Source organism: Bufo bufo, chromosome 8 (assembly GCF_905171765.1).
Source record: "Bufo bufo chromosome 8, aBufBuf1.1, whole genome shotgun sequence".
NCBI lineage: Eukaryota > Metazoa > Chordata > Amphibia > Anura > Bufonidae > Bufo > Bufo bufo.
The window spans coordinates 8127475-8145018 of NC_053396.1; the positions used below are offsets into that span (position 1 = coordinate 8127475).

The following is a 17544-nucleotide window of genomic DNA, read 5'->3' on the forward strand; positions in this document are numbered from 1 at the left end:
TTTTGACTCGAGAATTGCGATGCTCGGCACATCGCGGTGTCCAGCCAATAAACGTGCGGGGAAGTACTGGCACTCACTGTAATGCTGTAGCCATGTTGGTTACTGGCATTACAGTGATTGGCTAGCCGGAACATGTCATCGGGTGCTATACAGCACCCAATGACACCTGGTTCGGCTCAGTCTTATTCAGGGAGAGCTGCAGCAGAAGGACAGAGAGTGTAGGGACAGGAATTGTTTAGTGTTGAAAGGTGTTAGAGACCCAGAAGTCCTTTTTAGGACTATTGTTTTATCTGGCTGCAATGTATATTATTATCGCAACCTGCACTAAATTTCACTGTGAACACTCCGGAATTGAAAATGCGCAGCACAGGCGGCAAATGGTGGCAGCTCCGGGTACAGCCAACGGCAAACAGCTGGTTTTGCTGGGGAAGCTGTGGCCATGTATTACCTGTGCAGCATTACATGACTGATGACTGGCCACACACAGTCTGCATACCTCCTCTCCTGAGCGGGCCCCCCTCCCCCCTCTATGATGCCCACATGCCACATGAACAGGGGTTGTCGACTTTAAGGAAAGGTAACTACAACCCCCGCACATCAAGGCTGTGACAATATCCTGCTGCAAGGAGGGGGAAGGAGCCTGGTTAGTGAGATGCTCCACTTCCAGCAGTGAGGAACTTGTCTTCTAGTCGGCTCCTGTACATTGAGATATGGGGGGTCGCCATTGGTGCGTACTGAATAAGCTTTAATAAACACCCAAATTCCGCTTTTGCGCTCGGCATGCGGATAAGGACACCCTCCATCAGTCCCTGCAAATCAGATAACCCTCAAAATCTCCCTGTCCTTGGAACAACAAAACTTCACCTAAATAATAAATCAGACAAAAGCCGCGATTGGTTTCCCGTATGATCGCCCCCTCCATTCCCCCCCCCCCCCCCCCTTCGCCGCCTTTCGCTTTTATCTCGGCTTTCTACTGCGGGGAACAATAAAGTTTGAATTACAAACCAGAAAAACTAGTTTTGCAAAAGACATTTCGTGTCAGTTCGCCGACTCGATGGCTTCAAAAGCGCGCAGATCTCCGTGAAGGGTAATAATGGGGAGGAATTAACCCCTCGAGGGCAAGCAAACGTAAAAACAGCTAATAATCTTTTTTTTTCCGCGCAACTGGGGTTTGTTTTTTGGCAATATTCCAGATCTCTGCTGCCCGACGGCGAATGGAAAACACTCATCATCTCCACATGCAGAGGACCAAAGAACAGTCTTGACCCTCTCCTTGGTCGCCATGCGAAATCTTCACGCCGGTACAATGCCTGCCAGGTGGTAAGGTGCAGCAAGATGCAACATGAGCTATGTAAAATATACGTATGGCACAGAAACATAGGACAGACATACGGCTGCCGGATGAATTCAGTCCATTTAAATAGTCACTGCAGCACAGAGTACTTCAGGATATTCAAACAAACAACTTGTGGGGAGTAGCGACTTGTCCACGTGCGTGACTATATTCATGGGGACGAGCAAAAAGCACGTTCACTGGCGTCGGCCTTGAGTGTGCCAAGGCATATACAATACGTTGGCATGCCGCAAATTTAAAATCCATACCGCACGTAAATGTCAGCGTGGATTTATTATGAACATTCCTTTCGCTCTCATCCTCTTTGCTGCTGCCTTAAAGGGGTTGTGCCACAAAAAAACAGCGCCTGGATCTGAATACTTTTGCAATTTGTATGTCATTAAAAATTCAGTATAGCCACGGAGCTATTCTATAAAATGTATCACTATAGCGCCACCTGCTGTTTGTTCTTTTCCTTATTTCTCCATCCCCCTCACTAAGGTGGTCGCACACGCTCAGTTAAAATCTTCCCGTCAGAAGCTGTGGCAGTTACAGGGGGAGAGCTGCAGCAGAAAGGACATGCCCCCTGAGCTGCCAGCTTTAAATAAATCTAGCAGAGCAATGAATGGGGAGATCTCTGGACCCATGTGAGGTACAGGACGGGTTCTAGCATTGTCAGAAAGAGACTGTCGTGTAGTATATGATGTCTGATTTTCATCAATCGTGGCATCACCTCTTTTAAAAGCTGCAGACTTCCTGCCAACAATTCAGTGGTGGAAAATCCACAAACCATACTGAAGAGACTTATCTAGGCATTTGCATCTTTGAGGTCAGCCAGGAGGGGGCAGTATTTTTACCTGTACTCGTTGCATCATCTTACATAAAAGTCACAAGAAAACAACCCACAAAACCTACTTATAAAGCAAAGTATAAAATAAAACATTTTTCTGTGAAATCCTTTCTGCCCCCAGGAGGAAACCAAACTGCAGATTGTATGGAATGATTAGTATCCCTACACGGAGATGTATGTAATGTAAGTATGCAGACCTGGAGCATGGACACGTCATATGTCAATGAGCGCTGCAGTCCCTGCGATTGCACTTGGGAACCCAATCTCAGCACATGATGCATTGTGGTGCGGGGCTGATCTGAGCCCTGTGAGGCTAGCTGTATTCTTGGGGGACAGATTTCTATATGGTCGGCCTCATCCCCCCCTCCATGGATCCTCCTGCAGCACAGACAGCCTGCTACCAGTGTATATGATAAGCGGACATGCTTGTATCCTACCTGACAACGGCTGAAGACATCGCTGTGGGTAACAAGGACATTAAAATGCTTCAGCACCCGGATCGCCTGTTCTTTCGCTTTTTCTGAACAGTTCACGTTAAAACATCTTCCTTCTCCAACTTGTGAACGGAGCTATGAGAGAGGAGATGGGGCGCACCAGATGATTAATGTAAAGCACCACAGCAAGCAGAGTATATTACAGAGTGAAGCTCTGGAGTACAATCCAGGATGTAACTCAGGGTCAGTACAGGATAAGTAATGTATGTACCCAGTGACTGCACCAGCAGAATAGTGAGTGCAGCTCTGGAGTATAATACAGGATGTAACTCAGGATCAGTACAGGATAAGTAATGTATGTACGCAGTGACTGCACCAGCAGAATAGTGAGTGCAGCTCTGGAGTATAATACAGGATGTAACTCAGGATCAGTACAGGATAAGTAATGTATGTACACAGTGACTGCACCAGCAGAATAGTGAGTGCAGCTCTGGAGTATAATACAGGATGTAACTCAGGATCAGTACAGGATAAGTGATGTATGTACACAGTGACTGCACCAGCAGAATAGTGAGTGCAGCTCTGGAGTATAATACAGGATGTAAATCAGAATCAGTACAGGATAAGTAATGTATGTACACAGTGACTGCACCAGCAGAATAGTGAGTGCAGCTCTGGAGTGTAATACAGGAGGTAACTCAGGATCAGTACAGGATAAGTAATGTATGTACACAGTGACTGCACCAGCAGAATAGTGAGTGCAGCTCTGGGGTATATTATATAGAGCTGACTTATTCCGCAGTGCTTTACAGACATTTATCATCACTCATTTTAAACATACATATTCTGGAAATGCTTTTCACAAGCTTCAGTCCTTCTACACTCACCGTCTGGTAGGGCATGCCGCAGGTAAGGATGACTCTCCCATCTAGCCTGGCGATCTGTAGTACAAGAAAATGACATTACTATGATTATAGATCTAAACCAAAAGACCAAGTGGTCGGATGCAATCAGTTCTACACTCAGGGACTGTTTCCTTTGGTGATTATTCTCTAGATCAGTGTTTCCCAACCAGTGTGCCTCCAGCTGTTGCAAAACTACAACTCCCAGCATGCCCGCACAGCCAAAGGCTGTCCGGGCATGCTGGGAGTTGTAGTTTTGCAACAGCTGGAGGCACACTGGTTGGGAAACACTGCTCTAGATATCGAACCCACAGCAAAGCTACAATTTACAATCTGCCCTGAGAGCCGCAGGGGCTTGCAGTTTTGCCAGAGGACATGGGCTGGAGACTATCCGACTAGGCAGTCTTCAGTTTGTGATTAAAGGAGTTTACTTCAAAAACATAAATTATGGCAAAACCAACAAGTATGCACAACGACTTTAATGGACAATGAACATATCAGCAGCCAATTCTCCACCAGGAGTGGTCCCAGGTATCAAACAGCCACCAAGGCGAACTGCTGCCATATCCCAACCAATGTGCATGTAATCTGTAGGCATGTCCAGCTTTCCTCCCTCACTCCAAAGACATAATGGCTTCTAAGGCCACATTCACTCTGGGTTTGGTGCATGTACCGGGAAAGCTCCCACCGCATACAACAAATGTCCTCTTAGCCTCGTCAGGCTGGTATACATGGGTATACCCATTGTTCAACTGTATGGAACGGCAAGGCTAGCTGCACAATTCCATACGGGCACGGTTAAGGGTATCTTCTAACCTGACTTGTGCCACTGTACCCCTGTACGCATCACAAGCAGCGGCCTCCAACCTGTGGCTCTCCAGCTGTTGCAAAACCACAGCGGTTGTCAGGACATGCTAGGAGCCACAGGATGGAGACCACAGTGTTAGGGCTCATGCACAGGGCCATAGACGTTTCTGAAGAACATAAAAAACGGATACCGGCCGTGTGCTGCGAATTTTGCGGAACAGAACATCCTGCCATCTATACAACAGTCCTATCCTTGTCGGTAAAACAAACAACTATAGGACATGTTCCAAACCCATTGAAGTGAAAGGGTCCGCATCGGACCCGCAAAAGAAATATGGATCGGATGCGGACAAAAATACAGTCGTGTGTATGAGCCCTGGAAATTCTCTCGATGTATACACATTAGGGCATGGACAAATCTGGTGTAAAACGCGGCAGATTTACCACAGTAGAATTGCATGCAGGAAAATCTGCAGCATTAAAAGGGATTGTGTCACTCCAGCAAATAGCATTTATTACGTAGAGGAAGTTAATACAAGGCACTTACTAATGTATTGCGATTCTCCATATTGCTTCCTTTGCTGGCTGGATTCATTTTCCCATCACATTATGTACTACTCATTTCCATGGTTACGACCACCCTGCATTCCAGCAGCAGTGGCCGTGCTTGCACACTATAGGAAAAAGCACCAACCTATGTGTGATCCCATGCTCCTGGCATCGAGAGGACGGCGCTTTTTCCTGTGCAAACACGACCAACACTGAACTGCTGGGTGGTCGTAGCCATGGAAACATGGAAATATGAATCCAGCCAGCAAAGGAAGCAATATGGAGAATCACAATACATTAGTAAGTGCCTTGTATTAACTTTCTCTACCTGATAAATGCTATATGCTGAAGTGAGAGGACGCCTTTACCAGCAGCAGCAAAGCGGATGAGATTTAAAGAAAAAAAAAAAATCTCTTCGCCACGCTGCAGAAAGTTCTTCCAATGAAATCTGCACATAAGTTGATGTGTGATGTAGACTTTAAACCCATACCACGTCCATTTATGCTGCAAATTGCCACACTGGATTTCACCCTTTCACTAAGGCAGAGGGTGAAATCTATGGCAAATCTGCTGTTTTCATGCGCCAAGATCGGCAGAAAATCTCCACTATTTACTGCGGATTTTAAAACTGCAGATTTCCGCCAGAAACGCTGCACTGTACCCATAGGCTGGATTCACACACACACAGTGCTGAAGGCTTTTCCCTGGTTTTATTTGCGCTTTTAACAAATAAAAAAAAAAAACGCTGCCTAAAATGCTATGAAATTCACAGAATTATTTTGTCCCAAGCATTTAAAAAAGCTGCAAAATGTACCCGTGCGATGGAGGCCTCATAGGGCTGCATTAATGGCGGATGGCGGGAGGAGTCTCACTCACCTCTGCCGCTTTCCTGTGGTCGTCGTCATTCTCCAACATCAATACATCAACGCCCAAACAACGCAGGTAACGTCCCAGTCCCTGCAGCATGTTGTCACAGATGACACTGAACTCCCGGGGGGACAGAGGTTTCGTCTGGGGAGAGCTCTCTGTGGGGATCTCTTTTGGCAGCGGAGTTTTTAACCTCTAGGACAACAAGGCAATTATTTTTTTAACTTCACGTACTGCAAGTCTACTACATCTACATGTCGCCCGGTGAGGGTACGATGCAGGTGCAGTTGTGTTCTGCTTGCTGCAACTTTCAAAACTGCATTATGTGTACAGAAAACAAGGACAGCCCAATGGGATCCCGAATGCTATATCTAGATTGTAGCATGCCTGTATACATCCCAGTGAAGCAACGTACATATGATGCAAATCTTAAAGCAGACTGCGTAGCCTTCCTTCATTCCTATCCACAAATCTAAAATTCAGAGGGTGCAGAGGTGACCTTTACATAGTCTGTAAAGCAGTAATCTGTTCAGCAAAAGGAAATGACTGCAAAGGTGGTCGAGATTAAATGTCTGCCTAGGCTTTTAAAATGTCGTGACCCACGTCATAAATCAAAGCAGGTTTATGTTTGCAGGAATATAATGAAGGGGGTTCCCTGAGGAGCGGGACACATCGCCTTTATCTTTACTTCCAAAACTCGCTGTGATGTATCATTGGCTATTGTGATAACAGCCAAGTGCATAAAAGAAACTATCAGTCCTGTCTGATGAGGTGATAAAGAAGTAGATCGTGCAGACATGTTAAAGCTTTAATCGTGTCGGTCTATAGCTTGTGCCTGACCGAGATTTGCCCATACTCATACATTGTTCTTTAGCACCGACTCCTTTTGGCGTGGGGATCTTCGTACGTCTTTCTTCGGCGATGTTTTGCCTTTTGGAAGTTCATAGAAATTTGGTTTCAGCCCAAACTTTTCTGGGGTACGGCAGAGGATCTCAAACACATCCAGGAGGCAATAGGCATCGACAGCTGTAGCAAAGACAGGGTAGGAAATCAACACGTAAAAATGTACACATATGCTCTACATATAACTAAGCTAATCGAATCCGACATACGTGGCTTCGGCCGGTACCTATCTCTGCCAACTGCCCTATACATATGCATGCTCTGCTCATTCGAGCATGTATTCTGAGTATGCCCCACTGAAGACATTGGGACACTGAGAAATACCTGCATAGATAATCTGATCTTCTCGAAGTGGCCGCTTGTCCCAGTTGGATAGCTGCTGCTTCTTATCCAGGGGTTTTCCTAGGACGTCCTTTACCAGCAAACTCAGACCCTTCTCTGGCTGTCGGATGCAGTCATCCCCTGATGCATTCTCCAGGACATCCACTGGTCCACTGGCCACTCTCGGCCGACTGCGGTTACGCTGCATCTGCTCATATGGGAAGAAGATAACATGCGTGGATGCAGGATCTACTCAGAGGGTAAAACACAATGCCCTTTCACTTCTGCTTTACCGGTTTGTCACAGTGTTTTTTTCTTTTACATGTGTTTTTCTTTTTATTTATTTTGTTACATTAGTTGTTATATAGAGAAGCCTATGGGAAAATGCTAAAAAAAGCAATACATAGAGAACAGCAAAACCAAAATGACTTGGATGTTTTATAATTCACTGAAGCTGTAACCGATCCCCAAAATTAACGAGGCCAGCTTTATTCCAGACTGCATGCGTATGGTGTGATCATTCTCCATTGCAACGCATGGTCCACCAACATTTGCCTACAAAACTTCAGGACCCCAAAAAGTCGACCCCCAACTTCTGATAATTAGGAAATGTTCTGTTAACACCTTAAGAATCCCTGATACCCTTGTCCCTCTCAACACAGACATGTGGAACTGCAGCCATAGAGGTATACCACTACAGTGGTCACATGTCAAAGTCAAGTGGGACCAGGAAGTACCAAGACCAGTGGAGGACTGGGAAACGTTAAAACAGGAGGTGGGGTCGGTATTACGTCTTATTGTTTTACACCATTTAGAATTATTATTTTTTATGTAAGTGGTTACACCCGTCATAAAACACTTTGGTAAGTTAAAAGACCAGACATTATTCTCCTACCTGCCTATGTGCCTCACAGAGGTCAACCACGTTGCGTAACTCAAGCCCCCTAAATCCAGCGTTGGTGGCATCCAGGCTTTGAAAGTCTCCAACCATGCCATAACCTATGCAAAGATATAAATGTTACAGAAATCTCAATGTTTTCTCTACGGGGGAGAAATGTCTCGTGACTGTCGGACAAGAGCACAATTACTACAGCCATACTAGGAATGCAAGTGAATCAATGCTTTCCAATGGAGTCCGATATCTGGGAGGCTGCGCCAAGCACTGCTCACTGTAAAAAGTTAAATTCTCTCACCCAGTTTTGTAATTTTGGTGGAAGAAAACAGATCCTTGATTAATGTGACGAGATCGGAGCTCCCGACTGAATCGCTGCTTTGCAGTAAGCTTCCTTGTAAAACATCCAACAGGAAAACTTCTTCCTTCACCGCCAACTGAATAAGTGACACATTTGGCTTCCCCAATCCACCAAATGATGGTCTCCACTCCATGTCGACACCCACGACTTGTCCATCCTAGAAGACAGCAGATATTATCTCCTTAGATATGTTGTAAGTGACTGATGGAGGGATTCCCCGACACCCATTCTGCAAGCAGAGATCAGAGACTGAATGGAAAGGTGGCCGAATACGTCGGCTTGCCGGGCTCTTTATGGACAGAGGTACTACACTTACGGCCACTTCTCCATTTATCTGCTCTTACATGAGACCTCAGTCTGCAGAATGGGTGGTTAGACGTTAAAGAGAACCTTTCACCGATTATTACACTATGAACTAACTATACAGACATGTAGAGCGGCGCCCGGGGATAATAGTAAGTGCAGTGAGATCCCCCGGCGCCGCTTCACATGTCTGTATAGTTAGTTTATAGTGTAATAATCGGTGAAAGGTCCTCTTTAAGTCGGGATCCCAGAGGAGCTCCCATCCTTTTCAAATGACACAGATATACCATCCCCAAAGGACAAAGTGGTGCAAACTGGCAAATCTTTTATTACTGCCGGCAGCCCCATGTAAACAGGGGATTTGCTGCTGACAATATGCAAACTGTATGGGGACTGAATGACACTACTTTCAATCATTCACCCCCCATGCAGTTTGCATCAACCACTGTAAAGGCCCTTTGGACGAGCTTGTTACATCACTGATTGGTGCCTGTTATGGCTCCGCACCGGGCAGAGTATGCCCATAGTTTAACTCCATATTGTGCATGGCAGGGCGGGTAGCAAAGATGTGGAGCAGATCCCTGCTCCATTTGTTTAACGTCACGTTTCATTACATACCACTGACAGCTTCATCCATAACCTGACCCCCGGCGTGTTAGTGCTAAGTCTGTCCAAGCAATGAATGATGACACAGGAAAAGGGCTCATGTTCTGATATTCATCATGCAGGACATCACTGGGACATCTTTCCATTACCTTCAGGACCGCGTCTCTGCAGCCGGACAGCTCCGTGTGATCCTGCAGGAAATGAACTTTGCTCCTGGGAATAGGAAGCTGGTAGAAGTGGTTTCTTCTGGCTTGTGAATCTTCGGGGTTTTTCTCACTCTCAGACAGCCTGTAACAGAGAACAGAGCTTGAGATGAGGGGGGGGGGGGGAACATTAATAGGGAGAAGGAAGAGGACAAGAGGAAGTCAAGAGTCGAGGTGAGACATTTGGGACGTGTACAAGTAATGTGACAGGAGAGGGGTCATTAGGATTATGTCCCAGGTTGTAGAGGAAACTTTGCAAAAATTTGGAGTCACGGCCTCAGTCCAAAAACTCCAAATGCAGTTATTATGTTAGTTCTGTTGCAAAAATCCAATATGGGGAACATGTGCAATCAAATGTGAGAAAGAAATTATATATATATATATATATATACACATACACACAGTACAGAACAAAAGTTTGGACACAGCTTCTCATTCAAAGAGTTTTCTTTATTTTCATGACTATGAAGGCATCAAAACTATGAATTAACACATGTGGAATTATATACATAACAAACAAGTGTGAAACAACTGAAAATATGTTATATTCTAGGTTCTTCACAGTAGCCACCTTTTGCTTTGATTACTGCTTTGCACACTCTTGGCATTCTCTTGATGAGCTTCAAGAGGTAGTCCCCTGAAATGGTCTTCACTTCACAGGTGTGCCCTGTCAGGTTTAATAAGTTGGATTTCTTGCCTTATAAATGGGGTTGGGACCATCAGTGGCGTTGAGGAGAAGTCAGGTGGATACACAGCTGATAGTCCTACTGAATAGACTGGTAGAATTTGTATTATGGCAAGAAAAAAGCAGCTAAGTAAAGAAAAACGAGTGGCCATCATTACTTTAAGAAATGAAGGTCAGTCAGTCAGCAGAAAATTGGGAAAACTTTGAAAGTAAGGGCTATTTGACCATGAAGGAGAGTGATGGGGTGCTGCGCCAGATGACCTGGCCTCCACAGTCACCGGACCTGAACCCAATCGAGATGGTTTGGGGTGAGCTGGACCGCAGAGTGAAGGCAAAAGGGCCAACAAGTGCTAAGCATCTCTGGGAACTCCTTCAAGACTGTTGGAAGACCAGTTCAGGGGACTACCTCTTGAAGCTCATCAAGAGAATGCCAAGAGTGTGCAAAGCAGTAATCAAAGCAAAAGGTGGCTACTTTGAAGAACCTAGAATATGACATATTTTCAGTTGTTTCACACTTGTTTGTTATGTATATAATTCCACATGTGTTAATTCGTAGTTTTGATGCCTTCATAGTCATGAAAATAAAGAAAACTCTTTGAATGAGAAGGTGTGTCCAAACTTTTGGTCTGTACTGTATATATATATATTTTTTTTAATAGATAGAAGTATACCATCGCCACATAAAGCAGAGTAAACCCGATATTTGTTGTTTTATCGATTTCAATGGGATCCCACAAAATGTCTCTCATCAGGGGAGCTAAGGTTAAAACGAGTCAGATTTTAATGGAGCACTGTTATATCCAGTGCAGGGCCTAAAGGTGCTGAGCATGACACAGAGAGGATAGGGACAGAATCCCTTTGTCATGCTCCGCCTTCTTATGCCCAGTCTAGGTATAACATATTATACTTGTCTTTCTCAGAGTGTCCCTTTAATCCTTACGATCCTTTTAGTGGTAACCGAGAGAGTTCCTACCTTTCAGAGCTGTTCCTTTGGACCCAGTCCGTCCTGGTTTTACAGCAAACTACAATTCCCCTGCAAAGTATGGCTGACTGTAATTGATCACTGATGAGATCAGAGGCCAGACCCACAGTGATGGACTAATCACTATGTCATGATCGTTTCAAACACCACCTTTAAATCTGCAATATAAAACTTTAAAGGGATATTCCTGATGCCTACCCTCCTGATCGGCGGCGGTCTGATCCTCTCACCCCTGCTGATCAGCTCGCTCTGGCGCCAGAACTGCACAGCTCCTACCATTGTGCAATGTACGGAGCTCCGGCGTCATGCTGAAACAGTTAATCTGTGGGGTCTTCAGTTGCCCTGGAAGAATCGCGTCCATACGGGAAGTCATTTGCAGAATGGTTACAGATTTTGCTGCGGATTGGCCCCAGATTTATCCCTGTGCATTTTCCCGTCTCCAAAACCAGAGTGTGAAAAACCCAGTCCATTACTTAAAAAACATAAATGGATTTTAAGGAGTCACTGCACCCACAACTGAGGTAAGGGAGGGCCGGGTACAAGTGTAAGGCTGCAATAACGATCACGGGATGATTTACGATCCTGCAAGGAAGGAGCCGACACTTTTTACTAAGCACAGATCTGTCTGCAGCAATTTGGAAGGATTATGCAATTACACAATTAGGGCGAAGTGAGATGCAGCAGATAAGACGGCACAGATAACGCCTTCGTGTTGGGGGTGCGCAGCCATTCGACGGCTCACTGGATGGCAATAAACTCAGGATGTTCATTAGTTCCAGATGGACTTGAGGACGATTGGAAATCTGCAGATAACATTGTGGGTTTGTCAATCACAAGAGGAACAGGCAGAGATACAGAGCATTTCCACCTGGGGAAATATAGATTTGCTGCTCGTCTGCCTTTGTCAAGTTGTCAAAAACTCTATTCATCTGCCTCCAGGGTGCACTGGAAGTAGGTGCGCTTGTGCCCGAGAGGGGTGTAAAGGACCTTCGGTCACAAAAGAAGACACCAGCATTACAAACTGCACACGGCAGGTGGGGGCCCTATTAAAGATTTTGCATTGGGGCAGAGGAGCTTCATATTGCCATGGTCCTTGGAGAAAAAAGATGGAGTTATATCGCCCCATATTTACTGATCATTGGTCACTTCAAGCTCTACCTGCTTCCTGGAAAGCTGGGCGACCAAAATTAGCCGCAAATCCAGCTCATATGGGCTTTTCCCAGTAGTGAACTGGTACATCCCCCGCTCTCATTTTGCTGTACAGATGAGGGTGCAGGTCTCGATGTGTGTTCACTGAACACAACCAGTGCCCATATACATTAGATAGATGACGGCCTGATGTGTATGGGGGTGCCCAGACCTACCCACCATGGCAAATGTCAAAGGAAAGAAGGGTCGAGCATGCTAAATTTCAATGCTCCCCATTTCCCCACTAACAGGAGAGCCTGAATGTATATGGGGGAGACAGATGGAACTAGTTATAGCCGACTATAAATATTTGTAGGACTACAATCTCCAGCATTGTCTGCACAGGAACCAGGAGCAGTCTGATTTCTCAGACCTGGAGGGAGACAGGGGAGCAGACTTGTTAAGACTGATATTCCCAGGGCTCAGGAAGAAAGTGTCTTTCAGTGTTTCTCATGGGAACTGGACGGATTCCAAACACACACAACACTTTTCCTGTGAACTCATGCGTGGCAGTGAATGTGTTAAGTTGTGGAAAGCGGCTTCTACAGACAGACAGGTAAACTTGTAAAAAAAAAATATATATATATAAAATCCTCCCCCCCAAAAAAAAATCGTGGCTCTAGCGAGGATCTCATCTTCCCACGCTGCGTTATAAATGGGGAGATACAGGACCACTCCGAGGCTCTGCTCTCGAAGGTCAGTTGTGCAAATACCATGCAGCATTTTGTGTATCCGGACAAGTCAATATTTGTGCTGACTATTTAGCGATGGTGTGCATTTTCATGGAGCACAGAGAGGATTCTGATCCGGATGAGTCCGGAGTGCCAAGTGGGGTTGGTGGTACGTATTTACACTGCGGCTTTCCAGGCCTGGGAATCTCGCTTCTCACACGCCCTGGCCCCGGCACCTGGGCGCTGGGAACCTGCTTGGCACACAGGATGTGAGGATCCTTCTTTGCAAACTGAGCTCGGTAAGTGCATGGACTTCTCATACACGTGAGAGTGTTCTCACAAGTATGCAAGTCGGCCGGGACCGCTATAGGGCTCAAAGGAAATATTGTCTGCAAAAAAAAAATCACATTTATTTTATCCAGCCGAGAGTAGGTCACCCCTAATGAGCGGAGCACAACTGTCAGACGCCTGGAGCGGTTGTCACTTCAAGGAACGTCCCACACAGGCTAGGGAGAAGATTAGCTTGAGCATACTGCGCCTTTAACTTAAAGGGGTATTCCCATCTTTTAAAGTGATGGTATACCTTTAGGATTTCCAGTCCTCCATCCCTTTAAGGGTCCATTCACACATCTGGATGTGTTTTGCCACCGATAATGTGCGTTCCGCATTTTGCGGACCGCACATCGCCGGCACTCTCATAGAAAATGCCTTTTCTTGTCCGCAACTGCGGACAAGACTAGGACATGTTCTATTTTTTTGCGGAACGGAAGTGTGGACCCGCAAATGCGGATGCAGACAGCATATTCCGGCCCCATTGAAAATGAATAGGTCCGAACCTGTTCCGCAAAATTGCGGAACGGATGCGGTCCCATTTTGCGGACATGTGAATGGACCCTAACTGTACCCGCTGTGCAAGGAACTACAGTCCAGCACCATTCAAGTTAATGGGATCAACTACCACTCCCAGCACAGCCAGGTAGCTGGGAGACCTTCACCATTCATATACAATCACTTTACCAGATAGCAGATTGTCCTGGCAACCGCCTGCTCTTCAGCGGAGGAGACTGCTGCTATTACATGCAGTGATCTCCTCCACAGTAAATTTGAGGGCCAAAGAAAGACCTAGAGCAACGGTCAGCAACCTCCGCCACTCTACTGTTGTGAAACTATAATTCCCAGGATGCAAACTTGCTCAGCTCCACTCAAAAATCTCCTAGAAGTGAATGAAGCATGCTGGGAGTTGTAGTTTCACAACACAGAGTAGCAACCTCTGTCACTCCTGCTGTTGTGAAACTACAATTCCCAGCATGAAAACTTGCTCAGCTCAAAGCTGAAAGTTGTAGTTTAACAAGAACTGGAGTGCAGGAGGTTGGCCTGAGACCTCAGTTGTGGATGTTTAGTGATGCATGCCCCTACATAAGCCCACACTACGCTTCCCTGGACCTACCTCTATGCATGAGCATCACATCCCATGGCGTTGAGTGAGAGATTCAAAGATTTCAGAGTCGAAAGAAGGGGGGGGGGGTGCAGTGCGAGGACGATGTCAACGATCTCAACATCCCATTTGTTTTAGTGAAAGGTACGTCGTGATCGTTCCAGCAATTCCATCAGGAATCAAAGCACTATTATATCTTCTGATGTGTTTCCTAATAGATTTACTTAAAGGGGTTATCCAGGAATTGACAATGATTGACCTATCCTCAGGATAGGTCATCAATGTTACATAGGCAGGGGTCCGAGTCCCAGCAACCCCGCGATCAGCTGTTGCAGGGAGTCTCTGCGCTCACCGGAGCTCTGGTGAACACGGCCGCTTACCAAGAACAGCATCGTACATTGTATAGCGGCTGTGCTTGGTATTGCAGCTCAGGCCCATAGGCTTGAATGAGACTGAGCTGCAACTAGGACATGTAACTGATGTACGGTGACATCACATGGCCTAGGAAGAGGCCGCAGCAACCACGGAGCGCCCTCCTCTTCTAACAGCAGATTAGCGGGGGTCCTGGGAGTAGAAAACCCCCTGATTGGATATTGATGACCTATCCTGAGGACAGGTCATCAATATTAATTCCCGGAGAACCCCTTTAACTAAAGCGATTTGTCCAGGTTCAAAGGCAAAATGTAAAAAAAAAAAATGGATCTATGAGAGGACTGGGATCTCACTTACTTCTCCTGAATACAAAGGTCTTGGAGGATATCCGCCACATTTTTCGGGAGAGTTTCCTTCGGCATGCCGAACTTCAGAGCCCAGAACCCGGCCGTTTGCAGATCACTATAACGACACAAGAGAGCGATACACTGCTCCTGCAACCAGCGATTCCCATCAGCCGTGTTCTGCAAAACACAAGACGTTCAGAGGCCGATGAATAGAAATCTCGTTGTACGACCCTCATCATCCGGGGCTCTCAACCACAATACAATGAGAGCAACATAACAGTCATAAAGCATACAAATACAGAATGCGAATGGAACCAGCGTTACCTGCACATGGTCGGCCCAGTTCTCCTGAGTCATCGTTTTCTGAAAGAGAAGAAGATCACAATGAACTGGTTTCACTGGTATTATATCACATTTATATCACAGATCTAATAAAAAATACATCCATGCACTTTATACCACTGTGCATATACAGTAACTGATCAGTACAGGATAAGTAATGTATGTACACAGTGACTGCACCAGCAGAATAGTGAGTGCAGCTCTGGAGTATAATACATGGTGTAACTCAGGATCAGTACAGGATAAGTAATGTATGTACACAGTGACTGCACCAGCAGAATAGTGAGTGCAGCTCTGGAGTATAATATAGGATGTAACTCAGGATCAGTACAGGATAAGTAATGTATGGACATAGTGACTGCACCAGCAGAATAGTGAGTGCAGCTCTGGAGTATAATACAGGATAAGTAATGTATGTACACAGTGACTGCACCAGCAGAATAGTGAGTGCAGCTCTGGAGTATAATACAGGATGTAACTCAGGATCAGTACAGGATAAGTAATGTATGTACACAGTGACTGCACCAGCAGAATAGTGAGTGCAGCTCTGGAGTATAATACAGGATGTAACTCAGGATCAGTACAGGATAAGTAATGTATGTACACAGTGACTGCACCAGCAGAATAGTGAGTGCAGCTCTGGAGTATAATACAGGATGTAACTCAGGATCAGTACAGGATAAGTAATGTATGGACACAGTGACTCCACCAGCAGAATAGTGAGTGCAGCTCTGGAGTATAATACAGGATAAGTAATGTATGTACACAGTGACTGCACCAGCAGAATAGTGAGTGCAGCTCTGGAGTATAATACAGGATGTAACTCAGGATCAGTACAGGATAAGTAATGTATGTACACAGTGACTGCACCAGCAGAATAGTAAGTGCAGCTCTGGAGGATAATACAGGATGTAACTCAGGATCAGTACAGGATAAGTAATGTATGTACACAGTGACTGCACCAGCAGAATAGTGAGTGCAGCTCTGGAGTATAATACAGGATGTAACTCAGGATCAGTACAGGATAAGTAATGTATGTACACAGTGATTGCACCAGAAGAATAGTGAGTGCAGCTCTGGAGTATAATACAGCATAAGTAATGTATGTACACAGTGACTGCACCAGCAGAATAGTGAGTGCAGCTCTGGAGTATAATACAGGGTGTAACTCAGGATCAGTACAGGAGAAGTAATGTATGTGCACAGTGACTCCACCAGAAGAATAGTGAGTGCAGCTCTGGAGTATAATACAGGATAAGTAATGTATGTACACAGTGACTGCACCAGCAGAATAGTGAGTGCAGCTCTGGAGTATAATACAGGATGTAACTCAGGATCAGTACAGGATAAGTAATGTATGGACACAGTGACTGCACCAGCAGAATAGTGAGTGCAGCTCTGGAGTATAATACAGGATGTAACTCAGGATCAGTACAGGATATGTAATGTATGTACACAGTGACTGCACCAGCAGAATAGTGAGTGCAGCTCTGGAGTATAATACAGGATGTAATTCAGGATCAGTACAGGATAAGTAATGTATGTACACAGTGACTGCACCAGCAGAATAGTGAGTGCAGCTCTGGAGTTTAATGATATACATAGTGTTCACTTGCACTTAAAAAGGGAATACACACTTTAAATATGTATATGCTCATTACTTCTGCAGTAAGCCCCCATTCCCCTCCAGGCTATTGGTCACATTTTGTACTTCTGTACCCGGCTCCCTCTTTGTGCATATATACATCTCAATGTGAGACTACATTTCAGCTGCTTCATAAATAACCTTTTATGTGTTTGAAGGCAGCAGGAGGTGTTGGTCCCAGGAGACACGGGCAGTATAGATATGTAAAGAGAACAGACTGCCCCGCTTGGTCGGTATGAGCAGACACCCGTCACTTCTCAGTCTTATTCTCGGACCAGTGAGCTGACACTAATTTATAATAATTACTTTGTTTAGCAATTAGCGGAGGGTTGAACTAGTCTGACATTTCTCCCGAGCCATAAACATCCCAGACTTGCTTCAGACATTTGACAACTTACAGCCTACATTTCTGTAGTGTGAAAATATCTTATTAGAGAATCAGGGGGTTGGATGGGTCCCCTGATCAGAACCCTTAGGGGAAAGAATGGCCACAAAGAGCTTTTCTTCGGAGGGCCCAGCATGTCCATGCTTTACACAACCCACTGA

The 17544-nt window shown here is 45.5% G+C and overlaps 1 protein-coding gene across 5 annotated transcripts in view; it reads right to left on the bottom strand.

Annotated features, from left to right (window-relative positions):
- EXD3 (exonuclease 3'-5' domain containing 3) overlaps positions 1–17544 on the bottom strand; it is a 160027-nt gene that overhangs the window by 93309 nt on the left and 49174 nt on the right. For 4 of the 5 annotated variants that reach the window (XM_040405328.1, XM_040405329.1, XM_040405332.1 and 1 more), the window contains 10 exons: positions 15336–15374; positions 15022–15188; positions 9278–9416; positions 8160–8376; positions 7862–7965; positions 6970–7174; positions 6605–6768; positions 5752–5937; positions 3505–3558; positions 2621–2752 (listed from right to left, as the gene is read on the bottom strand). In XM_040405328.1, coding sequence (XP_040261262.1) covers positions 2621–2752; positions 3505–3558; positions 5752–5937; positions 6605–6768; positions 6970–7174; positions 7862–7965; positions 8160–8376; positions 9278–9416; positions 15022–15188; positions 15336–15374 — 1407 coding nt within the window. Of the gene's footprint in view, positions 1–2620; positions 2753–3504; positions 3559–5751; positions 5938–6604; positions 6769–6969; positions 7175–7861; positions 7966–8159; positions 8377–9277; positions 9417–15021; positions 15194–15335; positions 15375–17544 lie in introns of all 5 variants that reach the window. The other variant, XM_040405333.1, reaches the window with a different exon arrangement.